This window comes from Heterocephalus glaber, unplaced genomic scaffold (assembly GCF_053883595.1).
Source record: "Heterocephalus glaber isolate CG9 unplaced genomic scaffold, H.glaber_assembly_v1.0 deba00001690, whole genome shotgun sequence".
Classification (NCBI taxonomy): Eukaryota; Metazoa; Chordata; class Mammalia; order Rodentia; family Bathyergidae; genus Heterocephalus; species Heterocephalus glaber.
In genome coordinates, this window is record NW_028258415.1 from 4,080,856 (window position 1) to 4,101,291 (window position 20,436).

At 32.6% G+C, this 20,436-nt stretch overlaps 1 protein-coding gene across 3 annotated transcripts in view; it reads left to right on the forward strand.

Annotated features, from left to right (window-relative positions):
- The window catches only part of LOC101703600 (N-deacetylase and N-sulfotransferase 4), a 289,039-nt gene that overhangs the window by 14,875 nt on the left and 253,728 nt on the right, over window positions 1-20,436 (forward strand). The window contains exon 2 of one of the 3 annotated variants that reach the window (XM_087199297.1): window positions 16,409-17,633. In XM_087199297.1, coding sequence (XP_087055423.1) covers window positions 16,656-17,633 — 978 coding nt within the window. In that variant the 5' untranslated portion in view covers window positions 16,409-16,655. Of the gene's footprint in view, window positions 1-16,408; window positions 17,634-20,436 lie in introns of those variants that run through there. The other 2 variants (XM_087199298.1, XM_087199299.1) reach the window with 2 other exon arrangements.

Genomic DNA, 20,436 nt, shown 5'->3' on the forward strand with positions numbered 1-20,436 from the left:
TGGGAAAGAGAGGAGTCAGTGACCAAACCAAAAGAGTATGTGCCTGAGCATGTTTTTCTGTAGGCAAAAATAATATGGAGCTATTATTTATTTATAGGGAGAAATGGGAAGAATCAGTTTAAAGTTAAGAAAAATATCAAGACATCATATTGATGTTTGAGACACCCATTATATTTTTAAGTGGAAATACAAATTAAGTGGTTAAATAAATAAATAGGAACTGTTTGATGTAAATTTTGTAGTCAGCTTATAGATAGCATTTAAAACCGTGAGATCACGAGAGAGCATCAAGGAAGTGAATGTAAACAGGAAAAGAAAAGGTTCAAGGAATAAATCCTTAGAAAATTCATACTTATAGGGTAAAGAATGCGAAGAATATAAAATATGTGACTGAAAAGTCATAGAAAAAACAAAAAATTATGATTCCTGAAAACTAAGTAAATGTATTTTTTCTGTAGGTGAGAGAACTATTGGTAGAGTAAAATGCTGGTGTAGGCAAAGAAAGAAGAGCAAGGATTGATAATTAAATTCTAGTGATATTTATATAGAGATTTCTTTTTCTTTTTTTGGTACCAGGGATCAAACTCGGGACCTTGCGCTTGTGAGGCAGGCATCGGAACCACTGAGCTAAATCCCTGGCCCATATATAGAGATATTTTAATGAATTGGTGAGTGTAAGGTGGTTGAAGTAAACTCCAAAGAAAATTGTGCATGGCGTTTCAGAGTTTTGCTGTAAAGTTTTCTCTTTTCAGAAATGGAGTGGTGGATTGTAGGGTAAGTGAAGTATGATAGAAGTAACAGAATGCTTGTATGCTGATGTTACTATTTTGGTGAAGGAAAACATTACAGTTGCATGAAACAGAAAAGGATATTATTGAATAGTATTTTCAAAAAGTGGGGATAATGGATGAGAACTAGTGCACAATTATGCAAGGTTAGGATGCATAATTCAACCAAAAGAGAGCAAAAGGAGTGTATTTGGTAGCGGTGTTTTTGGAATTCTTTTCTGCTTACTGTTGTGTTAGCCATGAAATGGAAAACAAGATCATGAAATTCATGAAAAGGAAAGAAATGTTACAAATTTGGAAATGGAGGAAGTGTAATAAAACAGTCATTTAGAACAGGAAAGAGTGAATAAACCAAAAAAAAATCAAATGATGTTGGCAGCCCATTTGAGGCTATGGATCATCCATCTTCAGGGCTGCAAGGATAGATATGGTGAAGTGAATAACTTACTGTTTTTTCAACATGTATGTGTAATGAAATAAAAGAAGTGAATAAGATTTTGGAGTATATGAAATTAAATTAAAATAGGCCCGGGGATTTAGCTCAGTGAGACCACACCTGCCTTGGAAGCACAAGGTCCTGAGTTCAATCCCTGGTACAAAAAAATTAAAATAATATAATGATTGATAATTGAATTTAAACTGGGAAGGGAGGGATAGAGTCCAGAAGCAAGTGAAAATCCAAAGGATAAATGACTTGCAGATGCTGAGAGTTTTAAGTACTGTAGAAGTTGGGATAATGGGTGAAGTAAGATTTTAAAAATATGAAATTATGATTGGATAGTAAAGTAAGTGAAATCAATATTATGAATCAGTAAATCTAAACAGGACTGAAGCCTATGGGATGCAGTGCAATGATGGGGTAAAGATAAAAGAAATTAGAGAGGAGTCTTAAAAACTGAAAGTATAATGTTGGAAAGAACATCTATACATACACTTTATTACCAACAATTATTACATGAGTAGTGTTTTAAAAAATGGCTTCTGAAAGATAACATTTTCCAAAACTATTTCAAAAGGGGAAGGTCAGATTGATGATTGTGATAAGGAATAGAAGTGAGTAGTATGGATTGATAAATGAAAAGTCAGAGAATTTTTGAGACTAGGAAAGAATAATATTCCAAAGGTGACAATGAGAAATAAGTACATGAAAACAATAGCAGAAGTGGGAGAGAAAAGATAGCATCAGAGAGCTCTGAGATCCTTCAAGGAAATGAGATTTCAGTTAGAGCTGAGAAGATGAGGAAAATGTTATTTAGGGCAAACATTTTGCTGATGATTGACTACGGATTCTGAGAAACACTACATTTTAGGAGAGGGTAGGAAATTTAATCACAAAACAATTATATAAATGGATGAGGAAAGTCTCTGGAGTTCCAGGTATCTTGTGGCTACTATAAAGGCTGAAGATAAATGGCATTCTGAGAGAGGCTGTGAGGTCCCAGTAGGATGAGTTAGGAATTAAGGTATCAGGAACCTATAGTATAGCAGCAGGAATTCTTGGTGGGCATCTGTCTCTACCACACTTTTAGGACCACTGATTGATTTTCTCATACTCAACCATCCTACCAATCCATAGCTACTCTTTTAGTTTGCCCTGCCACAACAAAGCACCCCAAACTGAGTGGCTTAAACAACAGAAATTTGATTTCTTTGTTTTGGAAGCTATAAATCTGAGATCAAAGTGCCAACAGGTCCATACTTCCTCTAAATGTGCTAGGGAAAGAGCTGTTCAGCCCTCTCTCCTGATTCCTTGCAGTTCCTTGGTTTGTGGCAGTGTCACTCCACTCTTCACGTGGAAATCTCCCTGTGTGCTTGTCTCACAGTGTCTCCATTTGATCAGGATACCAGTCATACCAGGTGAGGGACATATCCTGCTAAAGTACAACTCCATGTTAACTAAATACATCTCTAATAACCCTGTTACCAAATAAGCTCATATTCTGAGTTAGGACCTCAAAATATGAAGAAGGTGCATCACAATTGAGCCCAGAGCAGTTACTCTCAATACTATTTCATTTAGTTTCTACATACTTTGTTTCAAAGTTTTACATATTGTATTTCTTAATTACACTATAAGTTTCTCTTTGGTATTGCTCCCTCATCTGTTATTACTATCCAGACTACCTTAGGCTGATAAAATGCTGACAGCTACTACTCTGTTGCCATTTCTCTGAAAACAGATTATGTTAAGTTAGAATTATTTACTCTTTGAAGATTTGATTGGATTTTCTCGTGGAATCAATTACTGGAATTTTCTTTATGGTAATACTTTTGACTATTCAATTCTTTTATTTTTCGTTCTTATTTTATTTTGCACTATTCATTTTGAGGCTTTCTTAAATCTTCTTTTAAGATTTTATGAAGTGAAATTTTCTAGAAACTTCACACACTAAGTGCATTTAAAATTAGAATGTTTTTTGTGAATTCATCAATTCTCTATCTTTTGTAATGTCTGAAACAAATATAGTTATCTTTCTGATCTGTATAATTGTGCACGGTACCTCTCATTTTATCTTAATGTCAGTATAGGCTTGTCAAATTGGTTTGCCTTTTAAAGGAGTCTGCTTTTGGTTTTGTTTTCATTTCAGTTTTTGTCTGATTATTTTCTTTTCCTCTTTCCACATTCTTTTCATTATTTTATATCTTTTATCTATCTGCTTGAGAGTAATGCTGTACATCATTAGCTTATTTATTTTCTTTAAAGTTATCTGATTCTAAGTCTCCATATTTTTTGACCCAAAGTTATTTAAAATTATGTTTTAATTAGGTTCCATAAGTTTCAAATATGTAATTTTCTAGTATTTTTGTTATTGATTTCTAAATACATTGTTTTACGGTTATAGTATATGCTCTATGAAATTTTTGGCTCTTTTTATTATTACTTGCTCTGGGGCAACTTTTATGATAAACTTTTATTAATATCCTAATTCAATGTGTACACTACAGCTGTTGAGTATCACATTTTAAATACGTACTTTAGGCCAAGTTTGTTAGTCACGTTTAGGTCTTCTTTATCCTTAAATCTGTTCTATCTATGTACTAATGGATCTGGAGAAGTGCTATAAATTATTTCTCCATAATTGGAACTCTAGAAATGTCTCCTTATAGTTCTATTTCTGCTTTATACACTTGAGTTTATGATATTAGATGGATTAAACTTTAAATTTTAATATCTGCCTAACTTTCAGCATTCTGTTCATATAAAATAATCTCTGTATCTTTGACAATTCTTTATACTTTAAAATCTAATTTTCCTATTATTTATATAGCTTATTTCCTTTTTAAATAGAATGTTTCTGACTTGTCTTTTGTCAAACATTTATTTCACAAATTCTTTTATACTATTTTTCTTATTTCATTTAAGCTAATTTTATTGTTAATTCATTAAGGCTTTATTATTACCATATTATGTAGCCAAGTTCATCTAGATTGACTCACTGCTGTCTTATTTTTATTCTTATTTATTTATTCTTCCCAGCAATTTGAACTTTCTTCCTATGTTTGTAAAGGTTATCTATCATCTTGTAAATTTCCGCCTCAAAAAACAACAATATTAAATGATTCTTTCTAAACCGCCTTTGCAGCCAAGTCATGGACATGTAGTCTAAAATGTATCTAATATATCCCTACTAGACTTAATCACAAGCTAGAGAAGGGAAGAAGCAACTCCAGAGCAAGTTCGCTTTTGGCTAGGTGTCTTCATCCACATACATGTTTTCTGGGCATTTCTAGGGATGACACTTGAAGAACTGCCCAGGTCCTAACACAGGTACTGTTGGCTAAGCAATTTTAGCTTTCTGGCCACTTTTCAAAATGGACTTTTATGTTTTCACAGAGTGTGTACATGTGGTCTTAACTATAAGTTGAGTAGAATGGTGTGACCAAATCTAATTGCTGATTATTTATTTAGATTGCATTATTAAACACCTTGATGTTTGCATCTAAATTAGTATTTGTGTCTTATATTATCATGTTATTCAGTACTTGTTTATGAAAAGTTCTGTGATAGTTATTGAACAAGATTTCTTAGTCCTGAAAAATTCTTTTCTTTAACAAATCTTGAGTGACTAATTTAAGAAAGGCAACTTGAAAGAAAAATTCAAAACATGAATAGAAATAAAGTCTATTATACGTTTGTTCATTTTACTCAAGATGATTAATTTGAGTATATTTCATTGAATGCACAACCTCCTAATGATCCATTATCTTTCAAATCATCTGCAAAGCAGCTGCATATGAATAGGTATTTATCAGATTCTCAAGTTAATGATAAATTATAATGGAAGCACATAATGTTGCCACTCTTAAGATATAACCAAAAAAGACAAATTTAGTATCCATAATGCCTCCTTTGCAAATAAATCAGTGTCATTACATGTGGAAATTATAATGACAATTTCAACTTATTTTATACATTGCTCTTATGTTTCATATATCTACTTCATAATGTAGTAAATTGACAATCTAAACCATATTGTCAACGTTTTTCTTATTTATCTATTTTATGATTTATTTGATTTTGATTCTCTATTCTTAATGCATTTTACTTTAAATTGAACATTTAAATTTATTCATATCTTTAGAATTCATATCCCTTTTTGGTAAATAAAATTATTACTCAGGCATGTGGCATGTTCATATAACAGAGAAATGGAAAATTGAATGGTAAAGCTATTTCACAAAAATACATATCTTTTATTTACCTAAGAAACAAAATAAATGAATAGTAAATAAATTGTAATTTGGAATGAAAATGTGATGAAATTGGCCTCATAATCATTTGAATTGCAGATATTATACTTTTGTTTTCTTAAAAGATTTAGAAGCAAAAATGTTCACAAAATTAGCAATTACTCGTATCTTGTGCACAATAGCAAGAAAAAGTGAATATATATATAGAAGCCAAAAACTAAAATTCAGAAGCAGAGAACCCACACACAAATAGTATAATATTGGGGTTTTGTTAGAAATGTAAGGAAGATAATTGACTGAGATATATTTAATGCCGAATTGTGGCATCGTTGGGGTTTAACACTCAGATTCCCCGACCTCTCCCTGATGTTAACCCTATGAGAATTGTCCTGTAGGCAGAGTAACCCTTGCTCTCTGCACTCTCCCAGTTAGCACTTTCTTTTGGTTGGTTAGCTGTCAACAGAGAATAGGTGCTGTTGGTCTATTTTTGCAATAAAAGCAAGAACATATCGCCCTCTAGTGTTCAGAAAGTTAGAAAACCCAAATATTCTTTAGCAATAAATATGTATGCATTGAAAAAAGCAAATGTTATTTTCTCCATTCAAAAAAATGCTATAAATCAATAGATATGTCATAATTTCCTCATACTATAAAATAAACACAAACATGATTTATCAACTTATTTTATAGCCTGTTATTTTCATTAATTTTTGAATTAATTAAAAATAAATTACTCATTTTTATATTTCACATTTTTGTAACTTCAATTGTTTTTCACTATTGTTGTATTTTACAACTTTACAAAGATAAATTATTTATAATTTATTACCTTCTAGAAACATAATTACTTTGAATTTTATTATACAAAATTGGCTACTTATTTGAATTGCTAAAACGTAAAGAACAAAGCTGGAGAACTTGAATTACATAAGTGATAAAGATCACCAGACTCTGTCTAGTGAAAAATGTATTCTTTTCTCCAAAATACTCAGGACAAAAGATGAACAGTTTCTTAGAAAAAGCCTTCTAGAAAACATAAGTAGAAAATTAATAATTGAATTAGAAGGAGCAAAATGTTTATTGTTATATTAAAAATAAACTGAGATTTAAAAATAACAAGTATACTTAAAATCATTTAAGATGATAGATGTTATTTTGTATACATATCCAAATATAAAATTGAAACAATAAATAAGCTCTGGGGATAAATATTCTAATATTAATTTAATCCAGATTTCTCCAGACCTCCATGTGTACACAAATGGAATCTCATTAATAAACAGCCTACCTGTTATTGTCTCTCTCTTTCATTATCATACACATAATTGTGTTAGTGCCTTTCAAGGTCTCGCTTGCGAGAGAGAAGTAGTAGGTCCTGGACTTCCTGCCTACCACTAATCTCACTGCCCCCAAATCCTGAAACATGTCTGTGCCGGGATGCTGTCCTTGGAATACACCACTGACAAACAAGTGGGCCTGCAGCTCTACAGCTTCCTTTATGCCCAATGCTTGGTGTGCACCAATGTCTTGAGCAAAATTTGCAAATGAATCCAGGCAAATGAATGGATTTGTGTTTGCTACTTTCTGCAGAGAAGTTATTCAGAGATGTTAGGACCTGTCTCTTAGGCAAACAAAACATAAATTTTTGGAGATCCAGCCCCATCTCTTTTATTCCAAGTATTCAGTGTTTTTAAAGAAGTGTGTGTGTGTGTGTGTGTTTATAGATATCTAAAATTTTATGGCAAATTTGGACTCACAAGAAACAATTGATGTGTCGTAATAGTGTCGTAATAGTCGTAATAAGTTAACTTAGACACAATTTAGTGCGATTAATTTTCCAGTTTTCAAAAACTTGGGCTTAAATCTTGAGATCATTCTTTCAATGGAATTATTACAAATGCTATATCATACAACATCAATTTACATTAGTGAAGATTATTACATATTTTCTCTGTTTCTAGTTTAGTACTGGGTTATTCTTGAGGGATAGCAAAGCAGTTTATTGTGAAAGAAAAATTTACAACATAGGTTAGACTATTGAAAATGTACCCATAATCTTCTTGAAAAGACACACAGATCAATTAAATAAAACTGTAAGGGTGTCAGCACATTCTTTAGAGGAAAAAAGAAAATCAAGGAATACCTATCTGACTTTCCATTGGTGTGACAAGATATCTGAGAAAAGTAACAAAAGAGGGAAGATTTAAGTTTCAATCCACAGTCCCCTGGCTTCATTACTTGGGGATTGGAGGGAGGCATAATAACATGGGAAGAGTTTCCTCACCTCATGTCAGCCAGGAGACAAAGAGAAAGAACTTATAATGAGCTTCATTCTGCTTTTGTGGCACCCAGGCCTCCAGCCTATTGGATAGTGCCAGACACACTCAGGCCAGGTTTCTCCCATTTAGTTTGCTACCTGTGTGCCAGCTATCTCTGGAAACACCCTCATCAACACTCTCAGCCTTGTGCTCTACTAAATCACCTAGGAGTTTCCCAATTCAATCAAGTTGACAATTAAGATTAAGTATCAAAATAGGGAAAGCTTATTATTTACAAGATTATAGAATTTTAAAGTTTAAAAAATTAGTTATCAAACACCCCTCTTTCTTTTTATAAAAACAGTACATTGTTTTTGCTGAAAATTTGAATGATTTGTTAAAGTATAAGACAGAGGTGATTTGATGAGCATACTTCCAAATCTTCCATGATAACTTACATGGAAATTTTATAAACATTTCAGAGGTTTTTCACCTTTGCAATAAGAAAACTAAAGGTCAAGCCTCTTCTGCCATCTTCCACTATTCTCTCCAGGATTTTTAGAAGACAATATCTGAATTGTACCTTGGGGTGAAGGAAGAAGGTAAATATATGAAAGATATGAACAAGTTAATTGATTTTCCATGATTATCTTGTGCACAACATAACAGTCTACAGTGTTGATTCTCTTCTGAGTAGATCTCAGTCCTGCCTTCGTGGAAATGCACAGATAATTAGCCAGTTGAACTGGGCATGATTACATAACAAGGACACATGGGGTTACCCTCACTGGGTAAACTGGCTTCTGCACAGTTGGGGACATTTTCCAGAGTTGGTATATTCTAAGCCAATTTCTAAAATTGAATTAGAGTTAATCAGGATTAGATAAGAGAGATAATGCTGGTCATTCCAGAACTGCAGTCGGTTGAAATGCAAAGTGCAGTAATAACAGAATGAAAGAATCTTAGAAGAGAAAACAGCTCTTTCAAAATGTTTGACTCTAAATGTGAAGTGTAAAGTTGAGGCATTTGGTTTATTGGACATGGGCTGAATGGGTTATGAAAGTATTTGAAGATGAACATGCGTTAAACTTGTTGAAAAGATTATACCTGGAATCTCAAATAAACATAGGCCCAAGGCAATGGACAAAGAGTAATGGATAGGTGATAGACACTAAAGGCATGCAGATATCAAAATAGTGTAATTATCAAGCAAAATACATAAAGTTACTATTTATGGCCATTTACTAACAAGTCATGACCCCTAGTTTTGAACAAAATCCCCAGAAGATGATGTTTGAAGTTCTAGAAACGATATTGATACAAAAGGAGAAGGCTGACTTTGAAAGGGACACATATTTTCCTTGGCACTAGGAAGCAAAAAAGTGGGGTGAAAAATCCCAAGGTTTGAGAAACATGACTGCAAGGGAGCTGGCTTGGTTTTCTAGGTGATTTTGAGCAACCTCAACCCTCACTCTCTGTTTATTTTGTAAAGCATATTGTTAGGGAAGTAGGTTACCAAGATTAAGTAACCAAGCTTAGAAAGTTGCTGAAATCATCAAAATGTACTAAGTTGAGGGACTAGAAATGAAAAACTATTATGGCTATAAAATAATTATTTATGTCATAATTGTTAAGTAACAAAATAAGATAAAAATTGGATTGTGACCACATCTACATAAAAACAAATTATGTATAGAGGAAGGACCATGAAAACATGACATTTTGTTGTGTAACATTCTTTCTAATTTTCTTGTGTTGAAGAGTTTCATTATGCTTTCATAGTGTGAAATATGCACAAATTTTGTTAAGGATGAAAAGCACTGGTGTGAGTTTTAAAAATTTTTTTATATTTTAGTATTATCTTCATAGATGACATTATTAACAGAAAAAGAGCCTATTTTCAAAAGAAAATTGTTAATCAGATTATATCTAAAAAAGAATGCACCATGATTCTGTATTCCCTGAGTAATCCTTTGAAGCTTCCATATAAATTGTTTATAGGGAGAGAAAAGAAAATAGAGATAGGAAGTGGAAACATTGTTACACAGTTTGGGTGATTAATGCCTACACTCTTCACATTAAATCCATTAGCACAAGCTTTAAATCAGTAACTTTAAAAACATTCGTTGTCAATGGGACAAAAAGACTTTCTGGAAATGAAAGGGAAACAGTACAGAGAAGAAATGAAGACTAGATTAAAACAAAATAATTTAGGACTTTTTGATACTAATATAAGATACAGTTGAATTTGCACATTTACCTGGCAAATAATAGGTGCCTAAGAAATGTCCATACATTGATTTGTTGAATGGATGCTGGATGAATGCCTTTACTTCTTACAGGAAGGAAAAAAACAGGAGTAAATCCAAGCCTGCCCGAATTTTAGAGTCTGTCTGGTTCTTCTTAGACTCTGAATGTTCCCTGTTAATACTACTCCAAAGTCTATCCAAAATGAGACAAATGCAACAGATTTATCACAGAGTTATCTCAAGATACTAAGAGAATTGTCTTCACTCAGATACAGGCCTTCCAAAATTGTTTCATTCTACTTAATTCTGGCTCATACACTGTGGATATCTGATTTTGAGTAAAATTCAATAATGAGTAAAAATAATGAGTAAAATTCAATAATGAAATTTTAATTGTAAAAATAAATGTACATCAGAAGTAGAGCTAATAATAAATTTATAAATGCACAGTTTCAAATAATGATCACTATACCTCTTAGGTAGGCCACAAATAGCATTTCTACTACTATATCTCAATTTTATGTTGCAAAGTAAAAGAAATGTTCATGTCCTTACTCTTGAAATCCTAATGTTTTTCTGATAAGCAAGATGAATATATACATATTCTCAGTTTGATTTTAATAAAAATACACTCCTTCTTTTAAAAAAAGCATGTTGTTTCTCTGAAAACAAAACCTTAAAAAATGATAAATAGGCATTTTATGTATTTGCAGAAAATGGTGATAAAAGAAATCACCTGACATTTACTCTTCTATTTACTGACTTGCCTTCATAATCCTTTGAAGTGTGAACATAGCTGATAGCTCAGAGCTATGTACCTAGTATAATATTATGTTACAATATAATATCCAGGTAATAATGTTATCATTATGTTTGAAATGACACTTTTAGGAGTTTGCATTGGTAAAAATATACACTTTGGCGACTAAAATAAATTTATATTATGTCACTAAAATCAAGAAAATATAAAGTGTATAAAAGTAAGGTGATAATCAACTGGTTATTTTTAGGAGTAGAAAAGATCGATTTTCCGGAACTCATAAAGTAGCATGCTACTTTGATTTTGATTAAATGCAACAGTTATTCATTACTTTGTACCTTCATGTTGTAAAAACGTTGTGACTTATGAGGTTGGGTATGGTTGCTGTAACAGTAACAGCACATATATTGGGGTCTGGAAGCTGAGAGGAACTCCAAGGGCCAAGCAAATGATTCCAACCAGTAGTCTCAATGTGTTGAATAGATATGGGATACTTTCAGAAACCACTCGGAACTGTAAGTGACTACACTGATCTGTAGGTAAAACTTCTTCTATATTTACAACACTTAAAATCAGACTAAATATTTCAAATTAACTTTTTCCTCCTGAGCAGAGCTTTACAAAGTCTTGCCTGTGACCACGAATAAGAAATAATCTGACATTAGGACCAACGCACCCAATACACAAATACACAAACAACTAATAAACAAAAAGTTTTATAAAGCAATAATTACCTTTACTGAAACTGAACTATGTCAGTATATTTATTCTGTTCATTTTCATTTAGATGATAATGACCTATAGTTGGAAAAATGCTTCATCTCTTTTGTAAAATATTTTTAATTTATGGTCATAAATTGGGGAACTCATCCCAAGGGATTGTCAGTATATGAGAACAAAGAGTTAAAGGTTTATATAACTCTGTTTTAATTTTAAAAACACCTCTTCATGAATGTGAAATATGAGCTTATTTTTATGTAATTCCCAAAAGCTAACAGAAACAAATGAAACATGTAGAAACAAGGTACATGATCAAATATGTTTTCCTCTACATATCAGTAAAAGTAAAAACTGGTCAAATTATTGGAAATTGTTGTAATAAAACTCACAACTTCTTTTTGTTGATGCAATTCACATCATTATTTTTTCTTCATTTTTGGCAGACATTTCTAGCTTTGAATGGCCAAACTTTTAACATTGAAATAAAACTTGCTGATATTGGGACTAAATTATTTAATTCTATTAACTGATAACATTTTGGCTACATCTAACTTAATAGTAAGTTTTTCTCAATAGAGCAGGTTGTGCAACACAGAATCTTAGTATCACAAATATTTAGTGTCACAATCTTAGTCTCTTTTTTAAGCCTTCTAGAACGAAATTTCTTCATTTTAAAAATAAACTAATAATGAGCAATCAGGATGATGGAAACAAACAGTATAGAGGCTGGAAAGTAAATTCTGATATAATATTGTTGTTACTGTTATTTTTTAAAAATTTCAACTCAAATTTGGTGATCTGTACATCTCATTAAACCACCTTTAAAGCTAGGTGTGGTGGTGTGTGCCTGTAATCTCAGCACTCGCTAGGCTGAGGCAGGAGGATTGGCATGAGTTCCAGGCCTCCCTGGGCTACAACCCTGGGCTACATAGCAAGTTCAAGGACACCCTGAACTGCCTAGTGAGATCTTGTTGCAAAACAAACAAACAAGCAAACAAACCCTTCAAAGAATAAACACATAAAACACATATATTTAATGTGCAAAATGTAGCATTAATTATCTATAATAGTACTTATGACTGCTTTGTTTACTAACTTCTGTACTCCTTCCAGAGATGACTAGAAATGTACACGGTCTTAGAGCATTTTGCAACTGTACTTTAACAAATATAGAGAACCTCAGAACAGTTTGAAAATAAGTCAAAGAACTAAAAGAGATACACAAAACAATAATATATACATATTATCTAATTATAAAACAATCTGGGAGCTATGTATTCCATTAATGCCAATGTGGAGAGCCATGTTTGGAAACAGAGAAAGAAAAAACAGCCAAATATGGTGGCATGCAACTGTAATCCCAGCACTCTGGGAAGCTGAGGCAGGAGGATTGAAAGTTGGAGGGCAGCTAGGGCAACTTAGCAAGACACCGTCAAATAAATAAATAAATAAATAGGAGGTGGGGTTATAGATCAGGGTGAAGGTCCTGGGTTCAGTCCCCTTTACAGTGGGGAAGAAAGTGAGAATGAGAAAAATGGCACCCAAAAATCTTCCTTATTTCACAGCATCTGTGGTGAAGGGAGATCCTGCAACTCAGTTTGGAAAGGTAGTCATGACAAGTAACAAGTGAGTCTCTCTTTTCAAAAGTTTAGCAATAGATTTATGAAAATCAGATTTAGATTGTTGGGGCCAAAGTACGCTGCTTAGGATTTTAACATGTTAGAGTCCATATATTTTTAAACTATTGGAGTGACTTTTTTTGGGGGGTACTGGGGTTCGAACTCGGCTCCTTGCATTTGTACAGCAGGCAGCAAAACCACTGATCTAAATCCCTGGGCCTGGAGTGACTTTTTAATGTCTTCACCATTAACCTGAAATAAATTTTCTTAATTTTATCTGACTAAGTTAGCAGTGTACATCCTTTGAAAACTGATCTCAGTTGTCTTGCTTGACTTATACTGACAATTTGAAATGCTCTTATTGGTTGGTACCCTCAGCCCCCCTCCCTGCCTTATTTTTTTCCTTTTTTCTTTTTTAAGAGACACAATATTAGCTAACAAATGTTGTCAAGTCAAACTGCATGTCTTTGACATTACAAGCAGTGTGAGCAACCACCCCTTATCTCAGGCGTGGGATCTGCTAAACACTGTTGATGTCCCACCCTTCTTATTCCAGGCTTCCTTCCCTCCACTGGCCAATTTTTGTTAAAGGAGGAAAACTTAGGAGATTGAGAGGGAAGGCTCATGTCTTTGATTAAAACTCACAGGGGCAGAGAATACCAGGGTCTACTGTTGTGGTGATACACATCTATCATTCTTCTCACATTAATGTGAAACAAATGTCACATTTAAATTTTATTTATTCTTTAGGTTGGCAGATTTTAGTACCATATGTTTTTAAAAGAATTTTTTTCCACTATGGCATATTAAGAGGAGCTCTTTTAATATGCAAAATTGACATCTCATCTTTTTTTGTTTTCAAAAATGAAGATCATATTTTTGATGTCAGCATAGGTAAAGATAACAAAGTGTTACCTTAGCATACATTTACTTTTTCTTTCATTCTCCTTAATAATTTTAGTCTCAAAATACTGAAACTTCCCACCTATTATATATGAATTGAAAAGATGTCTGCTCTTCTAGGACTATTTGTTATTGGGGCTGGAAGAGGAGCTGGTTCTGTGTTCCATTAGGCACACTTTTTCTTTTACATTTTTAAAATTTTTGACTTCTATTAATACATGATTGCGGTACATAATGATTATATTCATTCCAGGAAATGTACATAGCACATTTCAATTCTTTTTTCCCCTTCTCTCCAACCTCCTTTTATTTTCCCAGCATCAAATTCTTTTAAAATCATATGTATGAACTTAGAGAAGCCTACGAAATAATACACAACTGGATAAACAACTTTGACAAATTCCAAATTTCTATCGATGTTATATACACACACGTGCTATTAATTTAATGTTTATTCAAACATTTATTTAAGAACATTTTCAACTGTACACTAAAGTGGAAGGTACAGTAGAGTTGGCTTAAATATTTTATACCATACTAAAGCCTTTTGATTGCTGTATTTCATTTTAGTAAAATGCAGTTTGATTTTTTAAAAAGAAAACACTTTTGGCAGGTCACTTTGGTGCATGCCTATGATCCCAGCACCCTGGAGGGTGAGACAGGAGGGTTACCATGAGGTCAGCCTGGGCTACTCAGTGAGTTCAAGGCTAGCCTAAAATACATAGGAAGACTCTACCTCAGGAAAAAAAGAAAAAGAAAGATTTTTGAAACATTTCAAATACATTTGGAAAGCAAAAAATTATCTTAAAAGAATTTTATTCAAAACAGAGGATTAATAAGTTCCTAACATACATAACTAATTTTTCCTTTAAAATGAACATAAAATCAACTAGGAATATTTTCAAATTAACACAATGAATTTCACAGTGGAATGATTAGGTACGTTTACATATTTTGAACTTGAAAAAATGAAATATTTCAAATTTAGGGTAGAAATTTTGAAAATTCAAATTGTAAATTTTGGGGAATGTTTTAAAAATATTTTTCCAAATCTAAGGTAAAAATAAACATTATTACAACTTAACATTGTCTGTTTAATTTTGATTATTAGGAAAATCTTATTTTACAGCCTAGAAACACACAATAGAAATAGCAGCATAAGAATGGGATGTTTAACACTATCTAATATTAATCTAATATTATTTCAATTGTCATTAATGGTCATTAATCACTCAGATAACCAAATTGAAAAAATAAAATATAAAAACCTGTAAAATACTTGCAGCGTGGTAGAACACATTGCTCATTACAAAACAGGTTAGTGTGATTCTCTGTGATGTAGTGTGTCATGATAAAGCTCTTCTGTACGTGTCAGATTGATAGCAGAAACTATTGGGGTGCTTTTCCAGGGACACTAATTTAGCAATTGCAAAATAAAAAATTCTTGAAGGACTCAAACACAGTTTTGAAGTTGATGAAAAAACTTTCTATAGAAAGAAATTCCCTAAATTCAATGTCATTTATATTTAAAAAACTAATAAAAATGGAAAAATTACCTCTTCTTATGATGAAGGAGTTTGATGAAGTTTCCCATGTGTTTTTTAATGCTTTCTACATCCTTTTTCCTTTGAACTAAAGAGAGAATAGGAAATTGAACTTTTCATTGCTGAATTAAAAATCAACAGTGGAAAACTCAGTTTTCATTGTGATATCTGGAGTAAGCCAAGTTAAGGAATGTGCCTTGAGAAATACAGGCCACGATTTTCTTCTGGTCTGTGCTTTCTGCACTTGGTGTCATGAGAGGGACCTCACGGTGCCCTTTCCTGTTCTGTTCCTTTTTCTACAATCTCTCTCTTGCTTTGCCTTGAGGAAAGGGGAGGCCATTCCTCTCTGCTTATTTGGGCCATTAAACCAAGCAGCCTTCTCTGATCCAGAGATGAAGGCTGGATTATAAAAGGAAAAACTTGTAACTGCTATAAATGTAAAATAAAAATTATTCACTAAAAAAAAAATCATTCATTCAATTTGGCACTGGAAACTTGAACAAATACTTAAAAAGCATGTTTTACTTCTCAAACAAGTGCCTAATTTTCTATGAGTCCTGGAGAACCAAGTTTTATGATAATTAAAATTTAAATTAAATCTAAATTTCTTATGTGTATCTTCATGTTAAGGTGACTGGTTGAAGAAAGATCTCAATATGTGTTCTTATATACAGATGGATATTTGGACAAAATGAAATATGGTTCTATACGCTGTAAAACTTTGGAATACTCCAAATCCAGATAATAAAAAGCATATCTAGTACTTAATTGACTAATATTATTGTTGATAGATATGAAGCTTAGATATCAGCACATATATATATATATATCAACATTTCTTTTTTTGTGTTAATTTTCACATTTCTCTTTTTCAGATAATGCTTAAAGGATTCTGCAGCAATTCTTGGTATTGGACCTATTCAAAATCTCTCCGACCTTTACCCTTCTGGCCCACTGCCTTCCAGCTTTAACTGATTTGTGATCCTTTCAAACATTTTACATGCTTTGCAATGGTTACATGAACTTTCTGGAAGCGGTATTTTCACCATCTCATATTTCATTCACAATGGGACTTTAGGAAAAGAAGTTGGAATAAAAGCTTCCAAAACATCATTTTAAAAAATGAATCTTATTGTGAAGCTTCGGAGAAGTTTCCGAACATTGATTGTGCTCTTAGCTACCTTTTGCCTGGTGAGCATTGTCATTTCTGCCTATTTTCTCTACTCTGGCTACAAACAGGAAATGACACTTATTGAAACCACTGCAGAAGCAGAATGTGCTGACATTAAAATTCTACCTTATCGGTCAATGGAGCTAAAAACATTTAAACCTATTGATACATCTAAAACTGACCCTATGGTCCTCCTCTTTGTGGAGAGCCAATATTCTCAACTTGGTCAAGATATCATAGCTATCTTGGAGTCCAGCCAATTCCAGTACCACATGGTCATTGCCCCAGGCAAGGGGGATATACCTCCTCTTACAGATAAAGGCAAAGGGAAATATACTTTAGTTATTTATGAAAATATTCTAAAGTATGTCAGCATGGACTCATGGAACCGAGAGCTTTTAGAAAAATACTGTGTGGAATACAGTGTTAGTATAATTGGTTTTCATAAAGCCAATGAGAACACCTTACCAAGTACACAGTTAAAAGGATTTCCATTATATCTCTTCAATAACCTAGCTCTAAAGGACTGTTTCATCAACCCTCAGTCTCCTTTACTGCATATTACCAAAGCCCCCAAGGTTGAGAAAGGCCCTCTTCCTGGGGCAGACTGGACTATTTTCGAATATAACCATTCAACCTACCAACCTGTGCTTTTAACTGAACTACAGACAGAAAAATCCCCTTCATTCTTGTCCAGTAAAATACTTTACTCAACAGTAATTCAGGATCTGGGCCTTCACGATGGAATTCAGCGAGTTCTCTTTGGCAACAACTTAAACTTCTGGCTGCACAAGCTCATCTTCATAGATGCCATCTCCTTCTTGTCAAGGAAGAGACTGACATTGTCCTTGGACAGGTACATCCTCGTGGACATTGATGATATATTTGTGGGGAAGGAGGGAACAAGGATGAATGCCAAAGATGTAAAGGTAAGAACATTTGTGAATAACATCAGATTTATTGTTCCTTCACTTTGTGGTAGTGATAAAATATAATTTTAAATATTTGACATTCTTAAATCACTGAAATTTTACAATGTAATAGGTTTAAAATAAAATTTAAAAAAATTAAAACCATTTCACACAGGTAGACATAGATAATGACACACAGATACACACAAGAATCCAAGATTCAGAAGGTACTGAACTAACATATCCTCAAAAGTAATTACATTTATTCTCTTTGGCTCTTGTTATAGCTTTGCTCATCTTAGCTACATAGACTTGGAACAGCTTCTGTTATTTTAACCTTTGCTGCAGTTTATAGCCAGAGACTAATAATCACAGAGCTCTGTCTTTGAACTGATTACCCTGTTCAAGTTGGGTTTGCACGTGATGGTTGAAATAAAAAATTGGGAAGCAGCCCAAGATCTCTCTGGAACTTCAAACAGATAAAACATTTGTTTGTATGAGATGTTCATAGACTAGTGAATATAAATACTAACAAATACAATTTTATAGGAACTTGACCTAGAAGACTCTCATTGTTATCTCTATTCATTTATTATATCAGAACAACCCAACAGTGTTACTGCCTGCCCTTCTAGCTGCATAACACCAATTGACTGCATTATAGATTCATCTTGTGATTGCTTTTATGAAAAGAAAAAACTAAATATGAAGCTATGTAGGATGAGGTTTCTGAATAGTCCCTGCTACTTGGGAGACTACAGCAACAGGAGTCTTGAACTTCAAATTTGAGACCAACTTGGGACAACATAGAAACTCCCTTAAACACACACACACACACATACACACACACACACACACACACATACACACATAAAAAGACAACATACATTTACTAAATCAGAAAGATAATTCAGAGAATAATTTTCATTTTAAACCTCAGTTCCACATTCTCATATGATCTTCCTATATATATTGTGCTCTATATAACCAAAATCACTCTGTGTGTAAAGAATTTTAGTGAACATAAACAAAAATAATAGGACACAAATTGGGATTATGAAAGAATCAAGATTTTTATGATCTGTTTATCTTTGTTTTATTTTTTGGTATTAAAGTGTTTATCTTCCAAAAGTGAAACCTGGATGTTCCTTCACCATAATAGCTTTTTTTGTCCCCACCTTAAAACTTTATGGCCACTGTAAGACAACATGATCAAAACCTGTAAAATAAGTTCTTTTTAAAAAAAAATCTTTATAGTGCATGTGGACCAGCAAATTTGTTTCTAATGAGCCAACAAAGGAAAGAACTGTTTCATTATGACCCAAGTGTTACATTTCAGGACTCCTACAAAGGGAGTGAGTGACACAGTTAAATTTTTTTGTATTTAGCATTCCTTAAAATTAATATAAATACTAGTTTTACTTTAATTATAAATTCATTAATTTGAAAAGAAGTCATATGCTTCAAAAAGTTTCCAGAGTGCTTGGTTCCCAGCCAAAAGTCCTAAAAGGATAGGATTTTCATATTTTAATCCCAGGAACTATGTGAATCAAAAGATTCTCTATAATTCTAAATGCAATTGACCAGTTCAAATTTAACATCAGCACTTTTTCTTGGTAGCAAAACAAATAGCTGTTCTTCAATACTGATAAAATATTCAGAGATCATCGACAGCTTCTAATCTTGCATAACCCTGAACAAGATAATAGAATAAATTTTTTAATGAGGGCTTCAGCAATATCACATGTGTAGAGATAATTGAATATATACATAAATAGACATGTAGACATATAGACATACAGATATAGATATAGATATAGATATAGATATAGATTTAGATATAGATTTAGATATGGATATGTATTACTGTGTTCATATACTTGAACACATGCATACAGGATATATGCCAGTGGTGGTGAACTTATGACAAGTGTGTCGCAGTGGGATGTTTGTATCATTAAAAGCTCTAAAATGTTTGTCATCAATGTTATGTATTATATTAATAATATAAAATATTTATTAATGTACATACACATAGATTAACTCCACTTTGAAGAAAGTACTCTTCATTGTCTTTTTGGTTGTTTCTAGATCTCCCATAGAACTAATTTCTTTTTTGTTGTTGTTTTTATTTTTAAATTGACAAATAAAAATTGCATAAACTTGTCATGAAAAACATATTTTGAAACATGTATACATTGTAGAATGGCTAAATTTAATTAAAATATGCATTACCTCAAATTTATCTTTTTTGACTTTTTTGGTGAGAGCACTTCAAATTCACTCTATTAGCAATGTTCAAGAATGCTATGCATTTCTATGAACTATAGTCACCATGTAAAACAACGGATATCTTGAACTCATTCCTCCTATCTAAATGAGGTTTTATATCTTTTGATGGACATTTCCCCACTTCTAGACTCTCTGTCCCTAGTTTCAACTATTCTATTCTCTGCTCTTATGAATTAAAAATTTTGGGATGCTTCACAAAGATGAGATAGAATATTTGTCTTTCTGTACCTGGCTTATTGCACTTAAAATAATGTATGCTAGGTTTTACTCATGTTGTGCAGAATGACAAAATTTTCATCTTTTAAAAGGATAAATGAAATGTGTGTGTGCGTGTGTGTGTGTGTGGTGTGTCTTTTCTCCATTCTCTCATCCATTGATGCACACTTATTTTGATGCAATATCTTGGCTATTGTGAATATTACTGAAACAAACAAGAGCACAAATAAGTGCATTCAACATATTGATTTCATTTCATATATAAATTCATATATATTAATATATATATTTAAAAAGAAATTTGTGGAGCATC